This window comes from Sceloporus occidentalis, unplaced genomic scaffold (assembly GCF_023333645.1).
Source record: "Sceloporus occidentalis isolate IW3139 unplaced genomic scaffold, rSceOcc1.0.p SCAF_1, whole genome shotgun sequence".
NCBI lineage: Eukaryota > Metazoa > Chordata > Lepidosauria > Squamata > Phrynosomatidae > Sceloporus > Sceloporus occidentalis.
This window is the reverse complement of record NW_028316981.1, coordinates 131028552-131053627: the sequence shown is the minus strand read 5'-3', so window position 1 is coordinate 131053627 and position 25076 is coordinate 131028552. Positions and strand designations below refer to the sequence as shown.

Here is a 25076-nt window from a genome sequence, read left to right as displayed (position 1 = left end):
GAAATTAGGCTGGCCCCATCTCTTTGAAATTCCCAGTGGGCAGTCAAAAACAGTGCTGTTCAACATAGCATGCAGTGTTTGAAATTGCTGTTTTAGCCGATTTAAAACTGGATTCGAGGATTGTTTTTAGACTGCCTTCAGGAGTTTTAAAAGAGTATTTTAATGTGTTTCAAAATGTTTTAATCTCTGTATTGTTTAAATTGGTTTTATTTGTTCATTGCCTCAGGAGCCCCCATGGACTGGGAGGCAATAAATAAACAAGTCCAATAAATACAGTTAGCCCTCCTTATCCACAGATTCTGCATTCACAGATTCAGTCATCCACAGCTTAAAAATATTCACCAACAACAAAAATCCCAAAAAATAAACCTTGAGTTTGCTATTTTATATAAGGGACACCATTTTAGTATGCTACTGTATATAATGGGACTTTAGCACCATGGATTTTGATATCTACAAGGGGTCCTGGAGCCAAACCCCAGCAGATATCCAGGGAGCACTGTACAATCCAATTTGCAGCATTAATTCCTTCTCCTTAGTTTAAACTAAATGTGAAATAATTCCACTTCTAGAAATACAGTTTTACACCCCTTCAGCTGAAGACGTCAACATTACTCATTGCTTTTTAGTGAATAGAGATGGCTTACTCTTCACCCTTTCTGCTGGATTTCAGTTCTTCCTTTGGGTTGTCACCAAACCCCAGAGTATCCATTAGATCATCCCCATCATCCTCAAATGTCAATTCATTCCTTTTCTGGTCAGGGGCAACAGCATGGATGGGAGTAGCAGACAGCGATAATGCTGATAAATGAAGTGGAAATGTTTGTAATAGTGAGTTCTAACTTTACAGCGTTAGTCAAAGATATGGACTTCTGCCTTTATTCAGAAATGTTTAAAATACCATAGGTTTATTATATGCTAAACATTTTGTGGCACGGCTCACTTTCCCCCTCACTTTTAATTGCAGTAGTTCTTTTCTCTAGAATTGCTGACCTTAATTCTCTCACTGTTAATGATAACGAGGCAAAACAGTTGCATCTAAGTGTTTTTTGTTTTTCTATTCCAATTTGTGGGACTTTTAAAAAATACATAAAATGCAATTGTAGCATCATGTTGTCCAATATAGACTAACAACATACCACTGAGGTTTTTCGGGGCTCTTGTGTCTTTACTCCAAAGCTTCCTGTTTGGGGCCTGAATCCTATAAATTAGTTCAAGTAAACCAGATCCACATGATAGGTTTGCCTTAGGGTCACCGTAAGTCAGAAATGACTTGGAAGCACATAACACACACACAATTTTACCTCTGGTTCCAGCTATTTGTAGAAGAATTAATGGAATTTACCTATGTGCTAACTCCCCAATCAACATTTGATTCAGTGAGCCTATTCTAACCAAAAGCACGCCTGAATGTCCTGCTTATTTTAGTAATGTCTTTTCAGCACAAATTAGAGGATAAATGTATTAGTAATTAATTGTTGTATCATTTGTCAGTTTTAATTCCCCAGAATTTTGAGTTAGTATTTGCCTTTAAATTTTCTTTAGCAAGCAATATTAAATATTGCAGGGGACCTCTCCTGAACAGGATTTGCTTATAAGTAGGTATTACATAAGGATGCTGGCAAGAGGCAGTGTACTGCTACATTAAATGCTGTGTAATGGTGAACCTCTTTTGAACAAATCTTGTGAAGAAAACCGCATAATAGATTTGTGTTTGGGTTGCCATAAGTCAGAAATTACTTGAAGACACTCAACATACAATTTTACCTCCGCTTCCAGCTAATTGTAGAAGAACACGGCCTCAGCAGTTCTAAAAGGCTCAAAGTGTGGAAATGTCTTTTATTACCTTAGATTCCAGTTTGCTTTTCCATATAAGGTTTTCCCAGTGTACTCACTGACTTAATAGTATAATTTAACAACCTTTCAGACAGTCAAACCTCACTTCATTAACAAAAAGTTCTCACAGTAAATATGTTGCAGTTGTGACTATCATCTAATCAGGATAGCAGAAGTATGATTCTGAATTAGATTTAAAGCTAAGGGTTGTTGAGATCCTCCATCTTACCACAATAAATGTACTTCAGAAAATTAGATCTTCAACTATGTGGCATGATATGTACAGATATGTATTAACACTTCTTGTGTCATGCTTTGAAACCTGCATGACACCTTATAACAAACATAAAATAAATTTAAAAACAACTTAAGAACAAATCACAGTAGGGAAAGAAAACAGAAAAAGATTCTTAATAATCCACACAATTTATAAGATCACAGCTACACAAATTGTCTAAATCTATGTTAGGAGACCAAGGTTCCTAATTCTATCCTTTTCTGAGTGTTCTTGTTCATACAAATCTCCTGTTGGCTCAGTTAATACAACTTAATGCCAGGTTGATAAAATCTCTACTATACATAGCTGGATCCCACAAATAGTATTGACTCATCTCATCCTACACAAATTAATGCTAATCATTTCTAGAACATTTTATGGTGGGCATCTTGGTTTAAAATCATTTCCCTATAAATCCTCACCATAAACCTGTGTAGTAGTAAACCTGTCAAGTCTCTGAAAAAGGGTGCATTGCTTTGTAGATCAGCAGAGTTCAGTGACAACCATTCATTTCTCACCCAAGAGTGTTTAAGAGATGGCATTACTGTAATAAAGGCTAGATCTTTGAGAAAACACCTGATTTCCTAACCTGAGCAGTGGAGAAGAACAACTCCATAGGAGGAAGAACACCAGAGGAGGAAGCAGCATTCTCCAGTGCAATGTCCTTCAGATGTCTGGGGATGTAATTCCCATCATATCCTACAGATGTGCTAGTTGGGATGATGGGACTTGTAATCCACATCTGGATGGCATTGACTGGGAAAGACTGTTATGTAATTTCAGACCCAAGGTCAATTAATAAAGCTGACTAGTGGGAGATTCAGGACACACAAAAGGAAGTGCTTCTTCAAACAGCACATATTTCATTCATAGATTCTGCTCCCAGATGATGTAATTATGTCCATTAGCTTTGACTATATTGTAGAAGGCTAGATAAATTCATGGAGGATACAGCTATCAATGGTTACAGCAATAAATCTTAGCTCCTATGAAACATGAGTGGAAGGGTGCTATGGTGCTCATGTCCTGATTTCAATCTTCCCAGAGACAGCTGGTTGGCTTCCATGAGAAACAAGATGCCGGACTAGCTTCAGCTTTTGGGGAGATCAAGCAGGACTATTGTATTTTTACTGGTTACCAAATCTGTTCCAAAAGACATTCATAACCATTTTATTTGCACAAATCAAAAAAGTATAGTTCAGTTACTCTTAATGACACATCCTAAAGCAGCCAAACTAGCCTGAAGGGATATAATTTCAGTACCTTTTTCTTTAACAGTTCCAGTATTTCTTCCTGGAGAATTTTTGGTGGCAAAGGAATGTGCTTTCTTCACTGCATCCTCTTCTTCATCAGGCAAAAGTCCAGCCAAAGGGTCATTCATATCTGAGGAGAAAAAAGATACATCTGTGAATAAATGTTGATTAGGAATGTGAACTATCATTTTCAAATGAAGAACTCATGCCATTAGAAATATGCAAATCTTTAAGGTGCTACGGGACTGAAAGCTTAAAAACCAAAATATCTGCTAATAAGATGATGAACCATGTGACTAAACCTACTCAGTTACTGAAGAAATGAAAGGAGTTCAAGCACATGTTGAGTCCCCTTCTAGCCATCTGATTCTAGTCAGGTTTCCACAAAATAAACTCCACACACAGTCTAACCAGTGTCGAAATGAAAGATCTTTCAATGTTTCCCATGTTCTTGTAATCTCTAATTATACAGACCCTAACAAGCAGACCCCTGTTTGTCTATAAGGAATCCCTCTCCACTGCCAGAGTTCCTGACCAGATAACTCCATTTCTGACTGTTTGTACCTGGAGTTGGACATTTTGAACAGCTTAGGAATTCAGATAGTGTGAAATTCACTTCAGTGTCCAGAGTTAAAAGAGATTTTTTTAAAAGGGCAATGGTATAGGATCAAACAGGAATCCCACCACCATCTTTTGAATCCACCCCTATAAGAAAGCCTATAACCAGTGTAGAACAGTGCCCTCAAGTCCCATCCCAGTGAAAGATACCATAATCAATGGTATCAAAAGCCACCGAAAGGTCTAGCAAAACTAACAAGGATATACTTCCTCTATCCAGTTCCCTTTGTAAGCCATCCACCAAGATGATCCCATAACCAGGCCTGAAACCAGATTGAAATGAATCTAGATAACCCATTCCATCCATGAACCCCTGGAGGGAGGCCCCCACACACTCCAGAATCTTGTCCCAAAAAAGAATATTGGAGACTGGCCTGTAGTTATCCAGTGTAGTTGGGTGAAGAAGTTTTTTTTAGTGACCTCACTTTAGCTTCTTCTGCTCAAGATGGGACCTCGCCTTGTTGCAATAAGACATTCACTATTCCCATTACCCACACAGCTAACCTCCCTTTGGCTGCTTTTATAAGCCAATAGGGCAATCCCTCTGACCCTTTTTCTTATCCTTATGCCACAATGACTCTTTCATGCAAAGCTACCAATTCAACAACTACATGAGTACAACTGCACTACTGGACTGGACTGGTGCTCACTACAAATACCATCTTTATAAAATGAATGAATGCAAAGATGTCTAGTAGTCCTGCATTCAGTGAATGTTATTGTTCCATGTCCATCACCTGTGATTTCCACACTTGGTGAGAGATGTACCATTCCAGCACTGGGCAAAATTACCCTGATGTTGGTTGATTATATACATGGTCACATTCCAGTCCTTCCCTTCCACATTTACTTTGTGTTTAAACCTAGATTTAGAACTAAATGTATTTTACACACACACACCATTTCCCATGCCTGCAAATGAGACATTACCTTCAAAGGATAACTCTGGTTTAAGCTGCTGGGAAGTGGTGGGAGTAGAACTGGGATCCTTTTTTATTCCATTTACAGAGTTTCCTGTATGGATAGATCATTAATATTTTTAAAGTCATGGTAGATATCAGGATTCAGGTCCAGTTCTTAGGCAACAAAGAATTTCTATCCCAAGTCAGTGTTGCTATTTTTCAGGACTGGTAGCAAAATCAGGACTCAGCAAATGCAAATGAGAAACCATCTAAGGTCAGAGGCTTTCCCAGCAGACAGTGATCACTAATTAAGCAGACACTAATCCTCTTTGCATATCCTCCCACTCTGAAGCCTGGCCATCAACAACAGAACAATACACAGATTAACATGGAGATCACTCCTCTCTACCCAAGGTCACACAGTGTATATATATATATATATATATATATACACACACACCCAACTCTCTTCCATACCAGCATTCTCTGAGATGCCAGTCGGAATAAATGTCAGGAATAAACTCTTCTAGGACATGGCCACATAGCCCAAAAAACCCACAAAAAATTTCTTGGTTATTTGGAGGTGTTCAGCCTGAATTTTTGGGGGGTAGGGGGGGCTCAAAAATGTGTATAGGAATTTTCAGAAGAAATCTGAGGGCTGCAGAGTCTTTCATGAAAAAAATGAGTTGGGGTCACCTGGGGCTAACTTTCCCCATCCCTGTTCCAAGTTGCTCAGAGCAGTGGATGTTCCTAACACATCCTTTCCAGGTCAATGTGATAATGTGAATCAGCTCTGTGGCAATGAGACTGCAGTGTTCATCACAGGTATGGGTGCTAGGTAGCACTAGAATATTGTTTGCACTGTAACAATTCATAAGAGAAACATGAGTAACATATCTGTAAGGTAGACAGTCAAGTCCTAAAAATTAAACTGCATGCATTCAACTCTTAGCATATAGCTATATAACCTTATAAAATATACATTTGAGTAGAAATGGATCTTGAAAAGTATTAGCCTGCAGTTTTATCCTAAGACAGGTTTTTCATATAAAAAGGAAAACAGCTTTGCCTTTTTCAGTGATGGTTGTTTTCTTAGCAGATTTTGTTGGCTCAGTTGAAGGATGAGGTTTTGTCAGAGTCTTTGTAGGTTTCTGAACAGGCTCAGAATTTGATTTCTTTATGCCCAGAAGATCAGCTTCCATGTCATCCATATCCTGGCATGGAAAAAAAGATGCTTTCTGAGTAATAATAATAATAATAATAATAATAATAATAGGATTTATTTATATGCCGCCCAATCACTGGGAATCCAGGCAGCTTACAACACAGGGGATAATAGACTGTTCCCTACCCTCAGGCTTACAATCTAAAAAGACGCAACACAAAAGGAGAAGGGAATGGGGGGGGAGGGGATCAGGTCCAGCATTCTTCTCTCCCTCTGAGGCCCGGACCAAGGCAGATGGACTTGAGGGAGGGCTCTTTTTCTTAATCGAGGCCTGGCCCGATGGCATTGGGTCTGTCCTTTCACTCCCTCCCAGACCAGAAGATGACAGTTGGAAGGAGGGAGGGGAGGGCTCTTCCTCTTCAGGCCCGATGACGTTGGGCCTGTCGTTTCGCTCCCTGAGTAGAGTTGACTTTCTCCACAAATAGCAGAGCAAAGCAAACCACTTATTTTTTACATTGCTAGAAATATTCTCCATTTACCTTCAAAGTCTCCAGAAATGCATCTGGGGCTACTTCTGAGATAGCAGGATCCTTAAGAGAAATAAATACATATGAAAAGAAACATTAACTTAATACTGCTTGTATACTGTTTGGCTGTTGAATCAATCAATTAATCCAAGGCAGTTAGTTTCAGTGCTACCAACATGCACATCACTGATCTTGACATACAATACTGGGCCTCAGCAAAAAAGCATCAGGGAAGCTGTTCTATATGATAACCTGGCTGTACTCAGCAGACTTCATGTTCTGTTTGTTTTTTAAAAACTGATTTCTTTCCAAACCACATTTTCAGACATGAAAGCCACTTTTATTTACTATGCAGAGAACATGGTGGCTCTTCCTTATTCTCACCTCTGCTTCAGCTTCTTTCTCAAAAGCCATTTTGCTGAAGGAGTCATCATCCAAAAGCCCTCTGAAAAGCAATGAACAAAAAGGTTATGCTTAGGCTGTCCATCTCTCCCACCCAAAGCCCTCCCCACTACACACTTGCAACAATTCACTGATGTTACTAAAATTCCCTCCAAATTACACAAAGATTTGAGACTTGTCTACATGGACAATTACCCCAAATTCCCTCTGAGAATGCTGCATACTGTTTACATGATGCAGGCCCCAAACTCCAAATTGGATGTGAACTATATTCATGACACCTGCACCTCATTTGATGTTTCTGCCCCCAAATTCATACTTAAATAACTCACCTTTTGCTGTGGGTTTTCAGCTTTCTTCGCAACAATGACGGCAGCTGCCTTCATTCGTGGTCCTTGTGAGCCACCTGCCACTGCTGCTCTGGGCACGTGTCACTGTGAGGTCAGAATGTTCTCAGCACCAACAACATGTCTGGGAGCCTCATTCTGAGCTCAGCAGCAGCACTAGGCAATGAACAGGGAGCACGTGTCATTCATTGTGAGATTCAAAAACCCAAAGCAAAAGAGAGCAGATAAGGGAGGGAATTCAGGGAAGATCTGAGGCCAGAATATTCCAGAAGCACCTCGGAATATTCTGGCAAGTGTAGACTCACCCTAAGACTAAGGGAGGAGGAAAAATCCCAGTTCACTTCTGCTTGGAAGAAATTCCAGTAGCTACCCTGCTTGTGAAATAGCCTTGAAACAGGAAAACCAATATGGTGTTTGGGGGGGGGGGGAGGATGATAACTGGATGAATGCTCCCAGAGTACTCTTCATGTTGGGCACTGAATAAGCTACAGAAAGAAGCAGCAATGTCATAACTCACTTTTTGCTGGTTTGTGAGCTGATTCCTCTGACACGCCCTCCACTGCTACTAAATGAAGCAGGCTTACTAGAGTTGAGGGGGCTGTCACCTAGGAATCAGAGATTTGTCTTAGAATATCCAAGTGTAAGTTACATTACTTGCTCTTACAATTGAATTGCAATGCTTAAAACCTTAGTAGTTCCCTCACATGTAATGACAGACACACCATGGTGAAAGGGGGTGAGCACATTATATATAAATATAACAGTTTTGAGTCCCTAACAAGTCAGAGGAGAAGAACACGAGCAAATTGCATGATTAAAGTATTCACTGCCCCTACTGTAACACCAGATTAGGCCTCAATATTCCCCTCTTTGTTTGTCAGTGATAAATGACATGAAAATAAAAAACAAATTTATTTTGGAAAATGTTTACCCCCATAAGCCTCTTAAAATAGCCTTGAAGAAAGCTTACACAATTAAAGACAATGCTACTTATGAACCCCCTCCCTTCAAATGGAACAGTGATGGAAGGAATAAAGGCATAGAGTAAGAGTGTTTACACATAACTCTAAATCATGATTTAGCATTACACACGCAGACAGGAATACACAAAAAACTTTGGATTTGCACACTTCTTCCTAATTTCTGTGAGAGACAAGTAAGAGGAATAAAATAGAATTCATTATTGCTCTAGAAGATTCCTGGATTGTTATATGCCAATCATGGATTATTGTTTCAAAAGAAATTAGTGAGTTGCTTAAAGACCACTAACAAATCCTGAGTTATTATACTGGCTTGTTTAACAAACCAGAATTTATTTTAAACTAGGGCCCGTTACTAGGGCGCTTCCACACACCCCCAACCCTAGTACGTGCTCAGCACGTACAAAATGGCAGCGGCCGTTCCACACGGCCGCCGCCATGACTACATCATGACCGCACCGCCTCCAAACGAGGCGGCGCGGTTGTGACGTAGTGGGGCCGTGCAAGGGCACCTAGTGCGCCCTTTCCATGGCCCCGGAAGGAGCTCCATTTTGGAGCTCCTTCCAGCTTTGCATCGCTGGGCGCAGCCTTTAGATGGCTGTGCCAGCAACGCAAAGGAGAAAGGGGCCAAGCAGCCCCTTTCTCCTCCTCCCCGCCGTCGCCGGGTGTCCTTGGGGCTTGAAGCCCCAAGGACACCCCTTTCCAGGCTGTGGGGAAGCGGCCTTTTGCCCTTCCCCGCGGCCTGAAAAGTGGCGGATTGGGGCCACAGAGGCTGCCGTTCTGGCAGCTGAGGCCCCGATACACCAGGAAAAGGAGCGCCTACAGGCCGCCCCAAAGGGGCGGTCTGTAACGCGCCTACAATTCCTAAGTTCCATTAAAGGATAAATCAGGAATGTGCTAAAGTGAAATTGATTTCTGATTGCTTCCTTGTCCTAGTTACACAGAAGAAGCATGCAGACTCTGTTTTCCACAGCCTACTTTCTGCTCATGAACATTAAATTATGCTTTAGCTTTAAGTGTGAATGCATCCAACATTACAAGCAAGAGTGAACTGCATGGTTTTATTTGCCACCTGAATATGTGCACCAAGAAGTTTTGTTAATGGAGAATTCCCCTGGTGGTGCAGTGGTTAAATGTCAGTATTGCAGCCACTCACTCAGTCACAACGTATTCCAGCCAGGGGCTCCAGGGTCGTCTCAGCCTGGTATCCTTCCGAGGTCACTAAAATGAATACCCAGCTTGTTGGGGGCAATTAGCTTACACATTGTAAACTGCTTAGACACTGCTTTTTGTGGTATGAAACGGTATATAAATGAAGCTGCTATTGCTGCTATTGATAATTGGGGCATAAAGGCAGAAAAAGGCTCTTTCCTTCAGTGTTTCTACACTGAACCTTTGAAGGCTGGAAGCACTGGAACAAATCCCCACTTGAAGATACTACTGTATTTGAAAGGCAGGTTCCAATAAGATTTTTTCAGTTTCAGTTCTTATTTACCATCATCTCCAAGCAGATCACCAAGAAGTTCATTGATGGAATCTACAATAAGACAGAGTTTACAACGGTTAAAAGACTACCCAACATAAGCTCAGTATAGGGGCCTACTGGAATAAGAGAGATTTATGGCTCTCATAATGACAAGAGCTTCAGGGGAGACTGTTCTGTCCCTCAGGTCAACCTATGAAGGACCATTCCAAGGCAAGAACCAAAAGATTATGAGAATGTGGAAACACAAACACATATACCTTCCATTCTTTTCTTCGGTTTCACTGCCTAAAGGGAAAAAAAGAAAGTTACTTTATTAAAGAAGATGAAAGCAAAGACATAAACTTGCCTAACCTGCACCCCTGAAATCAGGGATGCCTAATAAACCTAAGAACCAAGAAATGGTAGCTACAGGGTTTTCTCTTGTCACAGGACTTGTGTCTACTGCTTGTTAATTTAAATTTAATCTTAATACATTTGAAATCACTGAACTCTCAGGATAGCTTAAAAGTACTGCTTGAAACCTGACACAGGTACACAATATGTATATGCTTGAATCAGAATTATAAAATGCATATAATTTTATGTACATAGTTCAGAGATCTGAAACTGGTTGAGTTAGGATCCCTTTGACTTCAAAACCATTTTACAATTTTGTTCTCATTCTTCTTGGAAACCTCTGTGGTATCTAGTAAATATACAAGTCAACTGGATTCAAATGTGGAGAAAGGTATTGGAGGTAGGCTCCAGCATTTAAATAAAATTCAGATACTATAGTCAAGTTCTCTGTAGCAGCAAAGTAGGTTGATGTTAAAGAAAAGAATTATCCATGTTTCAGGATACTGGAATGATATTTTATCAATGACTGCAGGATACACTAATTTCAGTCATGCACTAGAATTCTGCTTTAAACTAGCAATAAAAAAGGGTGGCTAGAAACCAAGATACTGTAGTTATTCTAACAAGATAGAGCAGTGAATATTATGTGAAACTTGAAAGGGCTTGAAAAAGAAGTGTGGAGAAAGGGCAGGAGGTGAATAACACCGGCTGTAGAAATGTTTTTGCTTATGAACAAAATGGGAGAAAAGCCTGCAAATGTATGGGGTGGATGCACTGCTTAGTCCACATGTGCATCCGTCAATGATGTAGATCTGTCTACAGAAGTCATAATGTTAACTCCTTTGGTTACTGAAATAAAACTTGCTGTCAAGATACAGAAGACTAATTTACTGAATTGAAGTGAGTGGACAGTTCTTGACAGCATCTTGTCAATCAGCAACACTGCTCAGGTCTCCTAGACTCAAGGCTGTTGTTCCCTTAACTGAATCTGTCAATCCAGAACAAGGTCTTCCTTGTCTCCTACCTCCCTGTTCCTTTCCTAGCATTATTGTCTTTTCTAATGAGTCATGTCTTCTTATGATATAGCCAAAGTAAGACAGTCTCAGTTTAGTCATAGAATCATAGATTTGGAAGAGACCACGAGGGCCATCCAGTCCAACCCCCTGCCATGCAGGGACTCTCAATCAAAGCATCCCCCAACAGATGGCCATCCAGCCTCTGCTTAAAGACCTCCAAGGATGGAGATTCCACCACTCTCTAAGGAAGTGTGTTCCACTGTCGAACACTCCATACTGTCATCTTGGATTCCAGAGAAAGTTCAGGAATGATTTGCTCCAGGACACATTTATTTGGCTTTTTAGCAGTCTACAGTATATGTAGAAGTACATTTCAAATGAGGTGATTTTCCTCCCCATCCATCTTTCACAAACATACACTTTCACCTATACAAATTCTTGGGTGCAATCAATATCCTTGGTACAACAGAATGTAAATGGTGGTGGTGGTATATTTACTAAGATCACCAATTAAATTAGTGGTATAGACAATTTCACTAAGGAGGTCATAGGCCTGGGTTGCCAGCTATAAGGATTTTATGAAAGATGGTAAAGCAGGAACTATAGATGTGGGTTTGACTCATCATCCTCTAAAGAGTTATGCTCAGAGTCTTTATTTTCTGGGCTCTCAGGCAGGCTGGAATATAGGGCAGGGCCTTTCCAATTATGATCACAATTCTGTAGAACAAGTGAACTAATTAGATTTTCCTTACCATAGCCTGGCTCCCAGTTGGAAACTCTATCTCTTTCTTTCTCTTGTGATCACTTCAAACATTTTTCATTTTTGATCCAGTGAACATCAATTCTAATCTTCCTCTCTCTGAAGCAATTAACAGTAAACAAAATTCTTAATTAAACTTCATTATGAATTTTTTCACTTAATTTTAAAGTTTTGTTGATATACATAAAGCAAGATATTGTTGCTATACACAGACATATTGAGATACACATGTATATACATTTTAATAATAATAATAATAATAATAATAATATGATTTATTTATATGCCGCCCAATCACTGGGAATCCGGGCTGCTTACAACAGAGGGGATAATAGACGGTTCCCTGCCCTCACAATCTAAAAAGACATGACACAAAAGGAGAAGGGAATGGTGATGGGGGAGGTATCCATAAATTTTAATTTTGTTGGTATCCATAAAGCAGCAGCCCAGAACTGCATTTTAGTCTTACAACAACCTTATGAAATAGAAGTAGATTTTAAGCCAACATGTTGTAAATTGCCTAGTACCACTCAACTTCACACAGCTGGAAGAAAACTGGCTGAGGGATTCTCATGTTTATTTAAAGCAGTGCCCCACAAGCTGTCTTTTTTCACTTAATTTTAAAAGTTTTGTTGATATATCAACATTGTGTTGATATATGAAGGACCTGCACTTTTTTTGCCCAGAATTCCAGGGAATGGTACCATATTTGTGCCCATTGGTCACACATCACATCATCCAGGAACCACCACTTTCAGTAGCACCGATTTAAAGCATTTTAAGCCCAACTTTTAGCTCTAAAAGCTGCCAGTCCCTCCCTTAGGCTCACAAACTAAATAAGACAAGAGAGGCAAGGGAAAAAGGAAATTGAGGAATGAGGGGGGACAATCCAATATTTCTTGTGTGCTTTCAAATCATTTCTGACTTACGGAGTTCCTAAGGCAAATTTATAATGGGGATTTCTGGGCAAAATTTGTTCAGAGGGGCTTTGCCTTTGCCGTCCTTTGAGGCTGAGAGAATGTGACTCTCCCAAGGTCACTCAGGGGTTTCCATGGCAAAACAAGAATTCAAACCCTAGTCTTCAGAATCATAGTCCAACATTCAAACCACTACACCATAAGTTACAGCACATGAACTCTCTGTAATAAGAGTAAACAAACACCATTAATGTCTTCACTAACTTACTACACTCTGATCCTTTGCACATATGTTCTATATTGGTCCCCCAAAATAAAAGGAGCTGGGCACTCCTAACTCTGCATAGAATTACCTTCCCCCCATTTTTCTTTTGCTACTATTCTTTTGGGGGGGGGGGCAATTTCAAAGGATATTTCCTTCTTACATAATGCAATTTAAAATTAATACTATAACCAAGAGAGCTTTGGTTGTGTGTTTAATCCCTATATTGAGAGAAAGGCAGGATGTAAGAATAATTTATAACACTGTACGCCAGATTGGGTATCTGTAGTTGCTCCCATGGAAGCACACATAAAACAGGAGCCTCTGAATCATAGTTTTTGTGGGTTTTGTGGGTGTTCTGGAAGAGTTTACTTCTGATGTTTCGCCAGCATCTGTGGCTGGCATCTTCAGAGAATGCTGGCACGGAAGAGACAATACACAGATTAACATGTAAATTGCTTCCTCTCAATGAACAATATATATCCCCCACTCACTTCCATGTCACCATTCCCTGAAGATGCCAACTACAGCTGCTGGCGAAACGTCAGAAATAAACTCTTCTAGAAGATGGCCTCATAGCCAGAAAAACCCACAAAAAAACTATGGATGCTGGCCATGAAAGCCATTGAGCCCCTGGATCCTTCCCTACTTGGGCAGTGCCATTTAACCTTGGTACTAAAACCCCATAGGCCCCAGATCCTATCTGATCTTGGACGCTAGGGAGGGTCAACCCTGGTTAGTACTTGGACAAGAGACCACCAATATTATATTAGCTGCTGTAGGCTCTGTTTCAGAGGAAAGAATGGCAAAAGAAGCACCTCTGAGGATTCCTGGCCTAAGAAAACTCTGTGAGATTCTCGGGGTTTCAGAAGTTGGCAGGAGATTTAAGGCTTGGGGGAGAAAAAGCTCATTGTGCCAAAGTTTTAGTGGATGTCACAACCACCGAGGAGGACAAGGCACTGTAAAATGTAGGGCACTAAAGATAAATATAGGACGTGACAAAATAAAAGCAGAAAACACTTCATATAAAGATAAATCCAGGCTCAAAATGGGAGGTCGCTTTGGAATTCCTCCGGGGAAGAAAGGGGCTGCCATGGAGGGCCGTGTCCTGGAAAAGGAGGACAAAATCTGGCCACTCTGCCTGGATCCCCTCCCAGCTGAAAAGGGTGAAGGAAGGACAGAGATGAGGCATGAGGAGTAGCCGAAGCTCAGTCGCCACAGTAGCCAAGCGTCCCCTGCTAAACAAATAACAACAACAACACACACACAACTGTTGTGTGCCTTCAAGTCGCTTCTGGCTCATGGCGACCCTATCATGGGGTTTTCTTGACCAGGTTTGTTCAGAGGAGGTTTGCCATGGCCTTCCCTTGAGAAGGCTGAGAGAGTGTGACTTGCTCAAGGTCACCCACTGGGTTTTCATGGCTGAGGCAGGATTCGAACCCTGGTCTCCAGTCATAATCCAACACTCAATCAAACCACTAAGACAGTCTGGTCCCCCCCCCCACCACCACCACACACATAGATGTATATCTCAACCCTCATCCCTTTCGCTAGAAGCAGCCTAAGGAGCCTCACCTCCCTCACACTACAACCGCAACAACAAGGGAAACGAATATATTGTCCGCGCCGAGGGGGAAGAAGATTCTGTGGCACACACTCAGGCGCCAAGCATCCTGGGAAATGGAGTTTCAGGACTACGCCCCTCTAACGTTCTCTGGGCAAACCGGAAACGGAGCGGGCCCCACTTCCGGAATGGTCTCCTTTTATGCCTTCCTGACGTAGAACTGCAGCGCCAGCAAGACAGTTCCGGGGTTAGTGTGGCTTGCTTAATGAATGATCTGCAGTGGAATCGCCCTTTTGCTGTTAAGAGGCAGTTGTTGTATGGAGCAGAGAGTGCTCTTTCCAGATCTATCTATCTATCTATCTATCTATCTATCTATCTATCTATCTAGTTGGGGTGCTTATGATGTTTCAGTGTGCCTTGAACATTTTTACCTTTTTAAACTATTTTGATATTTTAACATGTAATTTGTTTTAATTATTGCAGTGATTTAAGTCTGTTTTAAGGTACTTTTTTAAATGTTGTAAGCTGCCCTGAGTCCCAGTCTTGGGAGAAGAGCAGGATATAAATATAATAAATGTGTGTATACACACACACACACACTCTCATATGAAAACTTGCAGGGCGTAGCTGTGTTGGCCATTTAGCAAATTCAAACAAAAATCGACTGAACAATGACACCTTTGTGGAGAAGGCGGCTTTCATGGCCAGCATCCATAGTTTTTTGTGGGTTTTTGGGGCTATGTGGTTGTGTTCTAGAAGAGTTTCTTCCTGGCCTTATTCCTATACCTCCCTCTCTTCCATGCCAGCATTCTCTGAAGACGCCAGCCACAGATGCTGGCGAAACGTCAAGAATAAACTCTTCTAGAACAGGGCCACACAGCCCCCAAACCCCACAAAAAATAGTGATACTTTTATTGGCCAACTGAAACGCACAATATACTTGTTGCAAGCTTTCACAGCTCCACAGGCTTTTTCATCAGGGAAGATGTTACAAACCAAACAGGAAAAAAAATGGAGATGTTGGTAAGATGCCTGCATTTTGTTGTCTTTGTCCTTAGTTAAGATGGTATGATGGGGGTAAATTTTGAAGGCAGTGGCAAAACCACCTCTGAACAAATCCTAACAAGAAAACCCCATGATACGGTCACCATAAGTCGGAAACAATTTGATGGCATATAGCACACAAGATGAAATTTAGTTTACTCTGTAATTTTTAGGCATTCTTAAATCATACTAAATTCAGTTGAGTTTATCCACTAAATTTTAGTTTGTTGCCTTACTGCTGTGAAAGGCAAACCCACATTTGTGTTAATAACAGTTAACAATCTGATTTCCACTACTTCATGAAGCGCATGTAATGAAATTATCATGAAAAACTGGTAACAAACACAATGTGCACCTTGACATAACTGGCAGTCTGACTGAGCAACTACCACTATAGCAAGTGCATTGTATTTTTTATCATTGGAAAAGACAATAAACTGGTAAAGTGAAAGAGAGGAGAAGAAGATTACAGTAAAGGGGAATAGACTCAATCAAAGCCACAGCCCTCCTATTTGCTATTATTTTTCTGTAGAGAAAGTGCAAAGTACAACAGACTGAAAACTTCATAGTTGGGATATATGACATTCCATTTCTGTGGGGGTTTTTCCCCCTTTTGCTTTGGGTGTTATTTGAATAAATTTCCCTCTGTGTTTGCAAACTAGATTCTTAAGTAGGTGGTTTGTTTGTATGTAAAGACCATAGTGGGATGCAGATCACTCATTCCTACATTTTATCTCTTCAATTCTCTTCCTCCACCACTAAGTCAATTTCTATAAGCAGAAACACAATGAGATAAACATTGGAAATACATTTTTTAAAGAAGTCTGCTTACATTTTAGTTACCTAATCTTTTTTAAACAAATGCAATGGCAACCTTTATTATAAAATATTTCAATTTAGACTTAAAATTAATGCAGTTGCAGCAAAGTTCACTTAGGTGATGACTGGGGAGGAGCATTCGCCACCAGCACAGCATTTTGGCAAGGCAGGAGAACAGCCCAGTGGATTTAAGTCAGGGCTTCAAGGAACCAGCTCTGCTATCTCCTCACTGTCCTGGAAGCTGCAGCTCAGTCTTCCCCCAATCTTTCTTTGGAGCGCAATGTGGCACTCATCCCAAGACTCACCAAGTTGGATAAGCCAGTCTATAGAAATTTGGGAGAGCCAGCATGATGTGGCTTGAGTACTGGAGCAGGACACTAGGTGATCAGGGTCTGAATCTCTGCTCTGCCTTGGAATCCCACAGGGTGACCTTGTTCAAGTCACACACAGTCTCAGAGGAAGGCAAGACCAAGCCCCCTTTGAACAAATTTTGCCAAGAAAACTACCTTAAGGTTGCCATACATCAGAAAAAATAGAAATCTGGTGTGTCAGTCTACGATTCCCCCTCTCTGATTTACAGTGATAAGACAAGTCATCTACATTAACTGATTCAAAATACATCCATGTAGGTTATTCCATGAATGGCCAGAAAAAAACAAACAAATGGGTCCTAGAGCAGATCAAGCCAGAAATCTCCCTGGAAGCCAAGATGACAAAACGTAGTTTGGCATACTTTGGACACATCATGAGAAGGCATCAATCATTGGAAAAAACAACAATGCTAGGAAAGGTGGAGGTAAGTATAAAGAGGAAGGCCACATGCTAGATGGATGGATTGTATTAAAGAGGTCACAAGTATGAGTTTGCAGGAGCTGGGAAGAACAGCGGAGCACAAGGGATCTTGGAGATGTCTCATCAGCAGGATCACGATGGGTTGAGATCGAGGTGAACGCAGTTAACAACAACAAAGGTTACTGTGAAATATGTTTGAAAGCACCAGAATAGCAGAAAGGATAGTGTTCAATCAACACATTACCATTGCCCCTGATGATTTATCAAATCAACTCAAGAAACAATAGAGAGATGTTTTTCCAATGTTCAAAAGTGAATTTCTTTATTAAGTATACATGTGCCTGCAAAAGATGTTCAATGGTCTTCTATTGCATGGTTTCCATCTCCAGTCAGCATTGCACAGAAAGCCAATATGCACGTATGTTCACACCACAGTAATCAGATACATTAGAAGGAATGTTTCAGCAGCTAGGAAGTTCTAATGATTTTACAATCAGTTTTTGCTTCGATTTAAATACACAGTGCTTCTTTTGCTTGAAGGCTGTAGAGTTAGGAAATCCCTATAGCATGTTTATGTCTTGGAAGAGAAATATCAGAGTGGTCCAAGAATTAAGTCTCGAGACTTAGGTTTAGACTCTCCATTTACACAGTTTCACATAATTGAACACAAATCAAAGTTCTTCAGTTTGGGATCTTTACATCCTGATTTGTTGGAGAAATTTAATGAAGCAGAATCCAACCACTTTGCTGGAACTGTTACTCCTGCTGATTTCACAAAACAAAGTTCTGTACAATGTTAAAATGTTAGCCTGCTAACAATAATCTGGAGCTATTTAGTCTAAAGGCACCTATTCCTTGTGGCACCCCTGAGATCCAGATTGTGTACGATGATGGGCTTCTGGCCATCATTCCAGTTTGGAACTTCTTCCCATTTAGGTTTTGATTCTGCAAAATGCAGGGTGTAAATCATTCTACTTCTAAAATAATTTAAGTGCTTCAGGAAGAGTTCTAGGAAATGCCAAGACAAGTGAAACTGGGACTGTGACAGGAGTTACTGTCCAACCTTCAGATCAAACATGGCAGGAAGAATTTTCCTTAACCTGCTGCGCATTAAAAGGTTTACAGCGTGACTACCACTTTCATCATTCCCAGTATTCTCTACAACTTTTTGATATTTTCCCATTCCTTGGGACGTGAACTTAGATGAACATAAAACACACTGTGATACAGCTAGTTTTACAGGAGTTGTGATAATGACTCATAGCTTTACAGGAAAAAAGGAAGGTGGACTCTTAAGAGCCATCTGGTAGAAGAATCAGAATGGCTCCTCTTAAAGAGGACAGGTTGTACCAGGAGTTAAATTATGAGTCTCTAAAATATTAAAGTTATGGATGGACAAACAAACAAACATATACTGTTCCTGCCAAGGTTCTTTAAGCCCAGTTCCTGAATGGGCTTTGACCACCTTGTTATGGGAAAGATGTGCAGGAGGTTTCTGACAAAGTGCACACAGCTATCTTGAATTTAACAGCATTTTCAGAAGGTAAGCTGTTGTTCCTCAATGACTTCCAGAACTACTTAGTAGTGAAAAAATCCTGCTAGATGTAACACAGGCTTCTGCAGAAGTTTGAATTGCTTCATAAGTTGACAGTTTTAACATCAATTGGTAAAGTTTTTCTGAACGATTAAAAAGATTAGTTTTTGACCATAATTACAATGGCACTTTTATCATCTTGTGTTCCTTTTCATTAATCCATTCAAAATGGGTTAAAAATCATCAAGGCTAAAATTACTGACTACCCTATGGCTATCTGGATTCACCAAACGATTCAGGTGTTCATAGGGCAAATGAAGTAATCAGTTCCAGGGAACAGGAGAATAGTACAATAGAACAGCAGTAAAGGTGATCACAGTTTAGCTTGCATTGGCTTCAGGTGTTTGTGGAAAGATGGATGGACCTGTGGGAGGTATTAAGATAAGCCATTAATTAAAACACAAACACATACATACTCCATACATCTTCATCCCACTAGAATGGACCTGATTTAATGAAAGTTTTGTGACCCAGTCAATATTCAAACCTTGGAAACTTGTAATATCATTAGATCAGTGTACTCAATTAATATAACTGAGGATCTATATTATATGTTAAATAATCCCAAGAGAGATCCAACATTCCATGATAACTGTGAGATGCTGTTACAGTTTTATCTCACATTCCTTCTGATGCATTTCTGAGGAACCTCTTTTCTTTCTTGTGCTAATTATCTGATAAACGTAGGTGGTATAAGTATGCCTTACCTGTGTTTTATTTAGTGGAGATTTCTTTGACCACTCAAACATATTTTCATAGACATTACCATCATATCGGCCAAGCACTGATCCAAGAACAGAATCATGGAAGTCAAAGGAGTCCACCAGTGCTACTGCATTAGGACGGATTAATGCCAAGAGTTCTTTCACACGCTGGTTCACCTGAATTATCTGTGAATCTGTTAAAATGCCTCCCTGAGAAAGAAAGCAGAATACAGTTATTCAGTTTATATGAAGCCCAGCCCAGCTAACCTACAAACCAAGAGTTAAGATGCATTTGTATGTGGATACTGTCTCATAAGGATACTTATGGCTTTCTACTAGCCCAGGGACAGGCAAATTCACACATGCAGGGTCTACTTTGGGTTTTTTTTACAACAATCCTGAGATTGATCCTACTGCAAAAGACATTTACTCAAAATTAAAGAATCTGAGTCCAGATTCTTTGAAACTGTTTTGAATATCAGAACTGAATGGTGCTTACAGTCCTTCCACAGAAAAATCAACTCCTAGTTACCTTTAGCTTTTTAAAATTTCAACTGTATATTTTATAGGCATGTTGGAGTCATTTGGATGTTGCTATTGCTAACAAATGGAAGTGAGAAACCCTTGCCCACCATATTGTCAATCACCTGGAGAACTATAAGTAGATATTGATCTACCTTATCACCACCCATGATCTAGCCTGGAAACTGCCTGTTCTGACAGCAGCTCTTCATGGTAGAATCTCTTTCTAGTCTCACTGTCATCATTATGAAATCCCAATGACTGCCTCTATCTTACAAATAAGCCAAAAGGCCATCTTATAACTGGCCAACCTTGCCTTTAGCTCACTTGCCAGAATTATTTAACCAGAAGGTTTTTCTGTTGTCTTCCCAGTACTGTTTGATTTTAGTCATCCCCACTAAGTTATTTCTCTTTGTGGCTCAAAAACAGTGCATTGTGATACAAGAATTTAGTTACATACATGCAGGAAGTCTCCAGTGTTTTTACTAATTCCATGTAGTGCATACAGTAGGCACAAATTGTTTAGGACAGCCCGGACAGCTGGGTCACCAATTTCTGAAATCTTTGCTGTGAAAAGCTTTACCACGACATAGTGACAGTGTGCCTAAAAAGGAATATTTAATGGACAAGTGTTAATTCCTTGAGTCTGAAGGATCAACAAGCTACAGAAGCTAACTTATCTGGAGGCAGTACTGACCTCAGATGCTCGTACTAGATCAATGGAAGTCCGATTCCAAGCATCCTCCTTGCTCCTCCTACGGTTCAGTTCAGCCTGCAAGTTCTTTGCTGCAAATTCAACCAACCTGTAATCCGGAAGAACACAAGCGTAACTTGTTCAAAACAGCTCCAAACCAGTAGTTAGCAGAATGAGCCCTTGGGTCTATTGAACATGTACAAACAGTAACAAATGGTCATGGGCGCAAGGCCCCAAAGATATATTCTTTATTTAGTAGCCAAGTATATGTCTCCTTCTCTCTCCATACAGAATTTTTTTTTTAGCCATGTGTCTTGTTTTAATATTGTGCATTTATTTAGTACAGTATGTGCTTTTTTCTTTTAGAGGTCAAACTCAGAATAATGGATGTTATATTGTGAACCAGTATAATCCATCTTGCAACTTGGCTGCATATAACATCTCTACTTTTGGGACCCTAGATCCTTGTAAATAGGGGCCAGCCTCAAAGACCATAAAGAAGTCCTGTGCTGACTGAAATACTCTTAATCCTTGCTAGGACACGAAACTCTCTAGGGAAACCTAAGTAAGTTCCTGATGGTGTACCTCTCTAGAAACCCACCACCCTCTAAAGATCACACTGCTGAAGCCATCAAAGTTCTTCAGGAACTCTAGTAGCTACCTATGGTTCAAGAGGGTGCTAGAGCATCTCCTGCAACACAGAGCCCCCTCCCCCCTCCCCAAGACTGGAAAAGCAGTTTCCTTCCCTTCCAGAAGGGATACAGAGTTCTTCTGCCACTGCTGAATTTTAGCAGTGTGGTTCTGCTGCTGGCAAGCAACCACACTATTTCAATTTGGAAGTAGCAGAAATGGACCAAGAGAGTGCATATGGTCCACCCCATAGTAGGGTGCAATAGACACAACTGTACCTATCTTGCTCTTCAAAAGAAGGATACTGTTATCTCTGCAGGGCCACTAACACATGTTCTTTTGTTTGATTATGAAAACAAGATTTCGGTTTTCAGCTGGTATTTTGGCATGGGTAGAGGTGTTCTGAAAGTTTTTTCCAGACTTAATGTTCCCTTTGTTAGAGGAAAGGGCTGATATTCTCCAAATCATCCTCTTCCTATCAACCTTTTCCTAGAGATCCAGGCGATCTTCTTTCCACCTCTTCATACATCGTACATTCTATCTTCTATCCACTCTAATTTGATGTTGTACTGAGTGATTTACACAAGATGTTCACTTCCAGATTCTTCTTCCCCGATTCCTACATGTTTTTGGGATGACCTCTTACCCAGTATTCTGTCACACTGAACACCTCCCTCTGTAGTACTGCTACACATTACACAATCTTTACAGCTGTTAGCATATTGTTTTTTGACTCCACTCGGCCCAAACCTCTGTTCAGCCTGACACCTATACTTTCATTTCATGAGTATGTAGAGAGATCTTTGAGCACCTTTGAGACTAACAACCATTTCACAAAATCAGGCATTAACTCCTTTGCAACATTTTAAGCCTGCAAGATTCTTAGTTGCATTCTCAGCTTTTAAAAATAAAAATCTGAGTTATGTTCTAGCTTCTCCCCCCCCCCTTTTTTTTTTTTAAAGAAAGAAAGAAAATCTAGCAAATGGGTTAAAGGGATGGTTAAAATAGAGGTAGAATATTTGGAGGAAGGGGTGTATTTTTAATTGTAATATTAATTTTGGGGGATTTTTTTCTCCGTCTGTGGGGGAAAGCAATAAATGATCACCCCTTTAACCCATTTGCTAGATCCATGCAAATAATCCTGTTTGCATTGGATTGCACAGGCTTTATGGGCTGCAGAATATCTTGTTTTGAAAAAAGGGAGAAAGCTAAAACAGAACTCAATTTTTTATTTTTAAAAGCTGAGAATGCAACTGAATAAATATCTTGGAGATTTAAAATATTGCAAAGGAGTTGCTTAATTTTGTGGAATGGTTGTTAGACCCAAAGGTGCTACAAGATCTTTCTACATACTGATTCTACAGACTAACATGGCTGTATCTTTGAATTTCATGTTATGAGAAAGACAAAAGAGCCAATCCATTTCACAGAAACAAAGTATGAAATGGTCAAGATAACTGTTCTCAGGTGAACGGTACACTTTATATAAGAACTTACCTAGAAGCTCTCAGTTTATATGCTTCCACTAAACTGGCTGGATTGTTGATATGCACTGTGGTGGGTCGAGCAGCCACTTGCTGGGGCTGAATGTGCTGTCCTGGTAGGTCATTCAGGTAGGACATCATGCCACTGAGCAACTGTCCTGAACTAACTTGTGTATAGCTTTTGACAAGGAATCTGGATACAAGACAAAAATTATATAACACATCACTTTGCTGACCGCAGAACTACCTATGAACAAGTTAGCTCATAGGTGTGACCAGTAATCGTATCTTGGAACTGATCACAGCATATGTGGAGTAAAACTAGGAAAAAGAAAAATGCAAGTAATCAATACAATAGCTGTCTGATGTGATTCAGCAAACCTGAATACCATGAAAGTCTGGGCATTCCAGAATATTGTTCTTGAATTGAAATGATTCTTACATTTTCCAAGTTTTCTTTTTAACGTAGAGCTTTCTGGAATAACAGTTGAGTTTAATTATTAGTACAGTGGAGCCTCTGCATACGCTGCCTTTTTATAGGCGGCTTTGAGCATAGGGGCTCAAAGCCGCCAGCGCGCGCGGGGTGGAAGGGGCGGCGTGTCCCATTCAATTGAATGGGCGCGCGCACCCGTTGCGCCTTGCGCGCCGCTGCGCACGAGCCCCACTGGAAACAATGGGGCTCGAGCATAGGCGGATTTTTTTATAAGCGGAGGGATCCGGAATGGATCCCTCGCGTATAATAAGGTTCCACTGTATTAGCCTTCACTGGCTGGCTTTTGCCCAAGAAAGGGCTCTCTAGGCAGGACACCATACAAGAGTAGCAACACAAAAAATGCAAAAAAATTTGTGGGTTTTTCAGGCTATGTGGCCATATTCTAGAAGAGTTTCTTCCTGACATTTCGCCAGCTTCTGTGAAGATGCCAGCCACAGATGCTGGCGAAACGTCAAGAAGAAACCCTTCTAGAACATGGCCACATAGCCTGAAAAACCCACAAAAAACTATGGATGCCGGCCATGAAAGCCTTCGACTTCACAATAAAATGCAACTTAACAAAAAAGAAAAGTTAACACAAGCATGAAAAGCAGGGAGTAGTAAAAAAAAAGTAACACAAAACTAAAGAAGCAATTTCAATCTCATCAACAACAAAAGCATACCTTGGGAGGGGACAACTTAATTTATACTGAAGGCATGTGAAAAACAGCAACCCACAACAGTCCTCATTAAATGTCACAAGATTACCATGAAACAAAGGTGGAAATAGTGTTGCCTTCAAGATACAGTCGGCCCTTGATATCCGCGGGCTTGAAATCCGCGGATTTGAGTATCTGTGGACGGCTAGCCTGTGTTGTCGCTAATGACAGTGTGTGCTGGTCATGTGCCGTTAAGGACATCCCCCACTGCCCCTAGCGATAGTGTGTGTACGCAGCCATGGCGCCATTAGGAACAATGGGACTTTACTTGTCCCCGCTGAGAACTTCCAAGCACCTCGGAGAACTTCCAAGCTGTTGATTTGATCCTTTAATGGGAGTATGGCCTTCTCTAGACCAATTTATCTAATTCTAGATCAGCTTTCTTATTCTACCTGTTTCATCTGGATCAAGACTCCATTCTAAACCACACACTAGGGAGTAAGCCCCCAGACTTCTCAAACTTCACCACCGCTGCTCTGTACTCACATGGGCTGAAGTGACTAATTAAACTTTTAAAGTGAGAGAACACAATCCAAAAATCCATAAGAACATCACTGTTTGCTAGAGTAGGATCTGAAACAAATTCTTCTCACCAGTCTCTCACCACAGGAGAGCTGCTGAGTTGCCTGCCCAACTGAGAAAGCTCCTCCTTCTTGACTTAAATGACATCCACTGTGAAAACATGTCCCTTGCTCTGTAGGCGGGAAGCCCTCATTACATGCTGTGGTTTAGACCATGTTCCCTGATTTGCATGTGAGAGGAGAATGCTCCTGGGTATCTGTTATGGGAGAAAGGAGGTAATGGGTACTTACAACATCTATTTACATAGGACTTTAGAAAAAGCCAACCAGGAATAGATCCCCAAATGAGATCTGGCTGGCCTATCATTAGAATAGTACCTACAGCAATTTTGAGAATGACAGGTTTTGTTCAGCCATCCTCAGAACATCTGGG

At 40.6% G+C, this 25076-nt stretch overlaps 2 protein-coding genes across 8 annotated transcripts in view; both read right to left on the bottom strand.

Annotated features, from left to right (window-relative positions):
- The window catches only part of FBF1 (Fas binding factor 1), a 47838-nt gene extending 33051 nt beyond the window's left edge, over positions 1–14787 (bottom strand). For 4 of the 5 annotated variants that reach the window (XM_089535786.1, XM_089535814.1, XM_089535795.1 and 1 more), the window contains exons 1-11: positions 14660–14787; positions 11898–12004; positions 10051–10078; positions 9803–9844; positions 7845–7932; positions 6963–7023; positions 6591–6641; positions 5956–6100; positions 4915–4998; positions 3377–3496; positions 648–801 (exon numbers count right to left, since the gene is read on the bottom strand). In XM_089535786.1, the coding sequence (XP_089391912.1) occupies positions 648–801; positions 3377–3496; positions 4915–4998; positions 5956–6100; positions 6591–6641; positions 6963–7023; positions 7845–7932; positions 9803–9844; positions 10051–10078; positions 11898–11900 (776 nt within the window). In that variant the 5' untranslated portion in view covers positions 11901–12004; positions 14660–14787. The remainder of the gene's footprint in view (positions 1–647; positions 802–3376; positions 3497–4914; positions 4999–5955; positions 6101–6590; positions 6642–6962; positions 7024–7844; positions 7933–9802; positions 9845–10050; positions 10079–11897; positions 12005–14659) is intronic. The other variant, XM_089535805.1, reaches the window with a different exon arrangement.
- Positions 14788–17597: 2810 nt separating this feature from the next.
- Positions 17598–25076, bottom strand: part of ACOX1 (acyl-CoA oxidase 1) — a 41753-nt gene continuing 34274 nt past the window's right edge. For all 3 annotated transcript variants that reach the window (XM_089535757.1, XM_089535766.1, XM_089535775.1), the window contains 5 exons: positions 22945–23124; positions 20821–20926; positions 20584–20727; positions 19605–19811; positions 17598–19261 (listed from right to left, as the gene is read on the bottom strand). In XM_089535757.1, the coding sequence (XP_089391883.1) occupies positions 19211–19261; positions 19605–19811; positions 20584–20727; positions 20821–20926; positions 22945–23124 (688 nt within the window). In that variant the 3' untranslated portion in view covers positions 17598–19210. The remainder of the gene's footprint in view (positions 19262–19604; positions 19812–20583; positions 20728–20820; positions 20927–22944; positions 23125–25076) is intronic.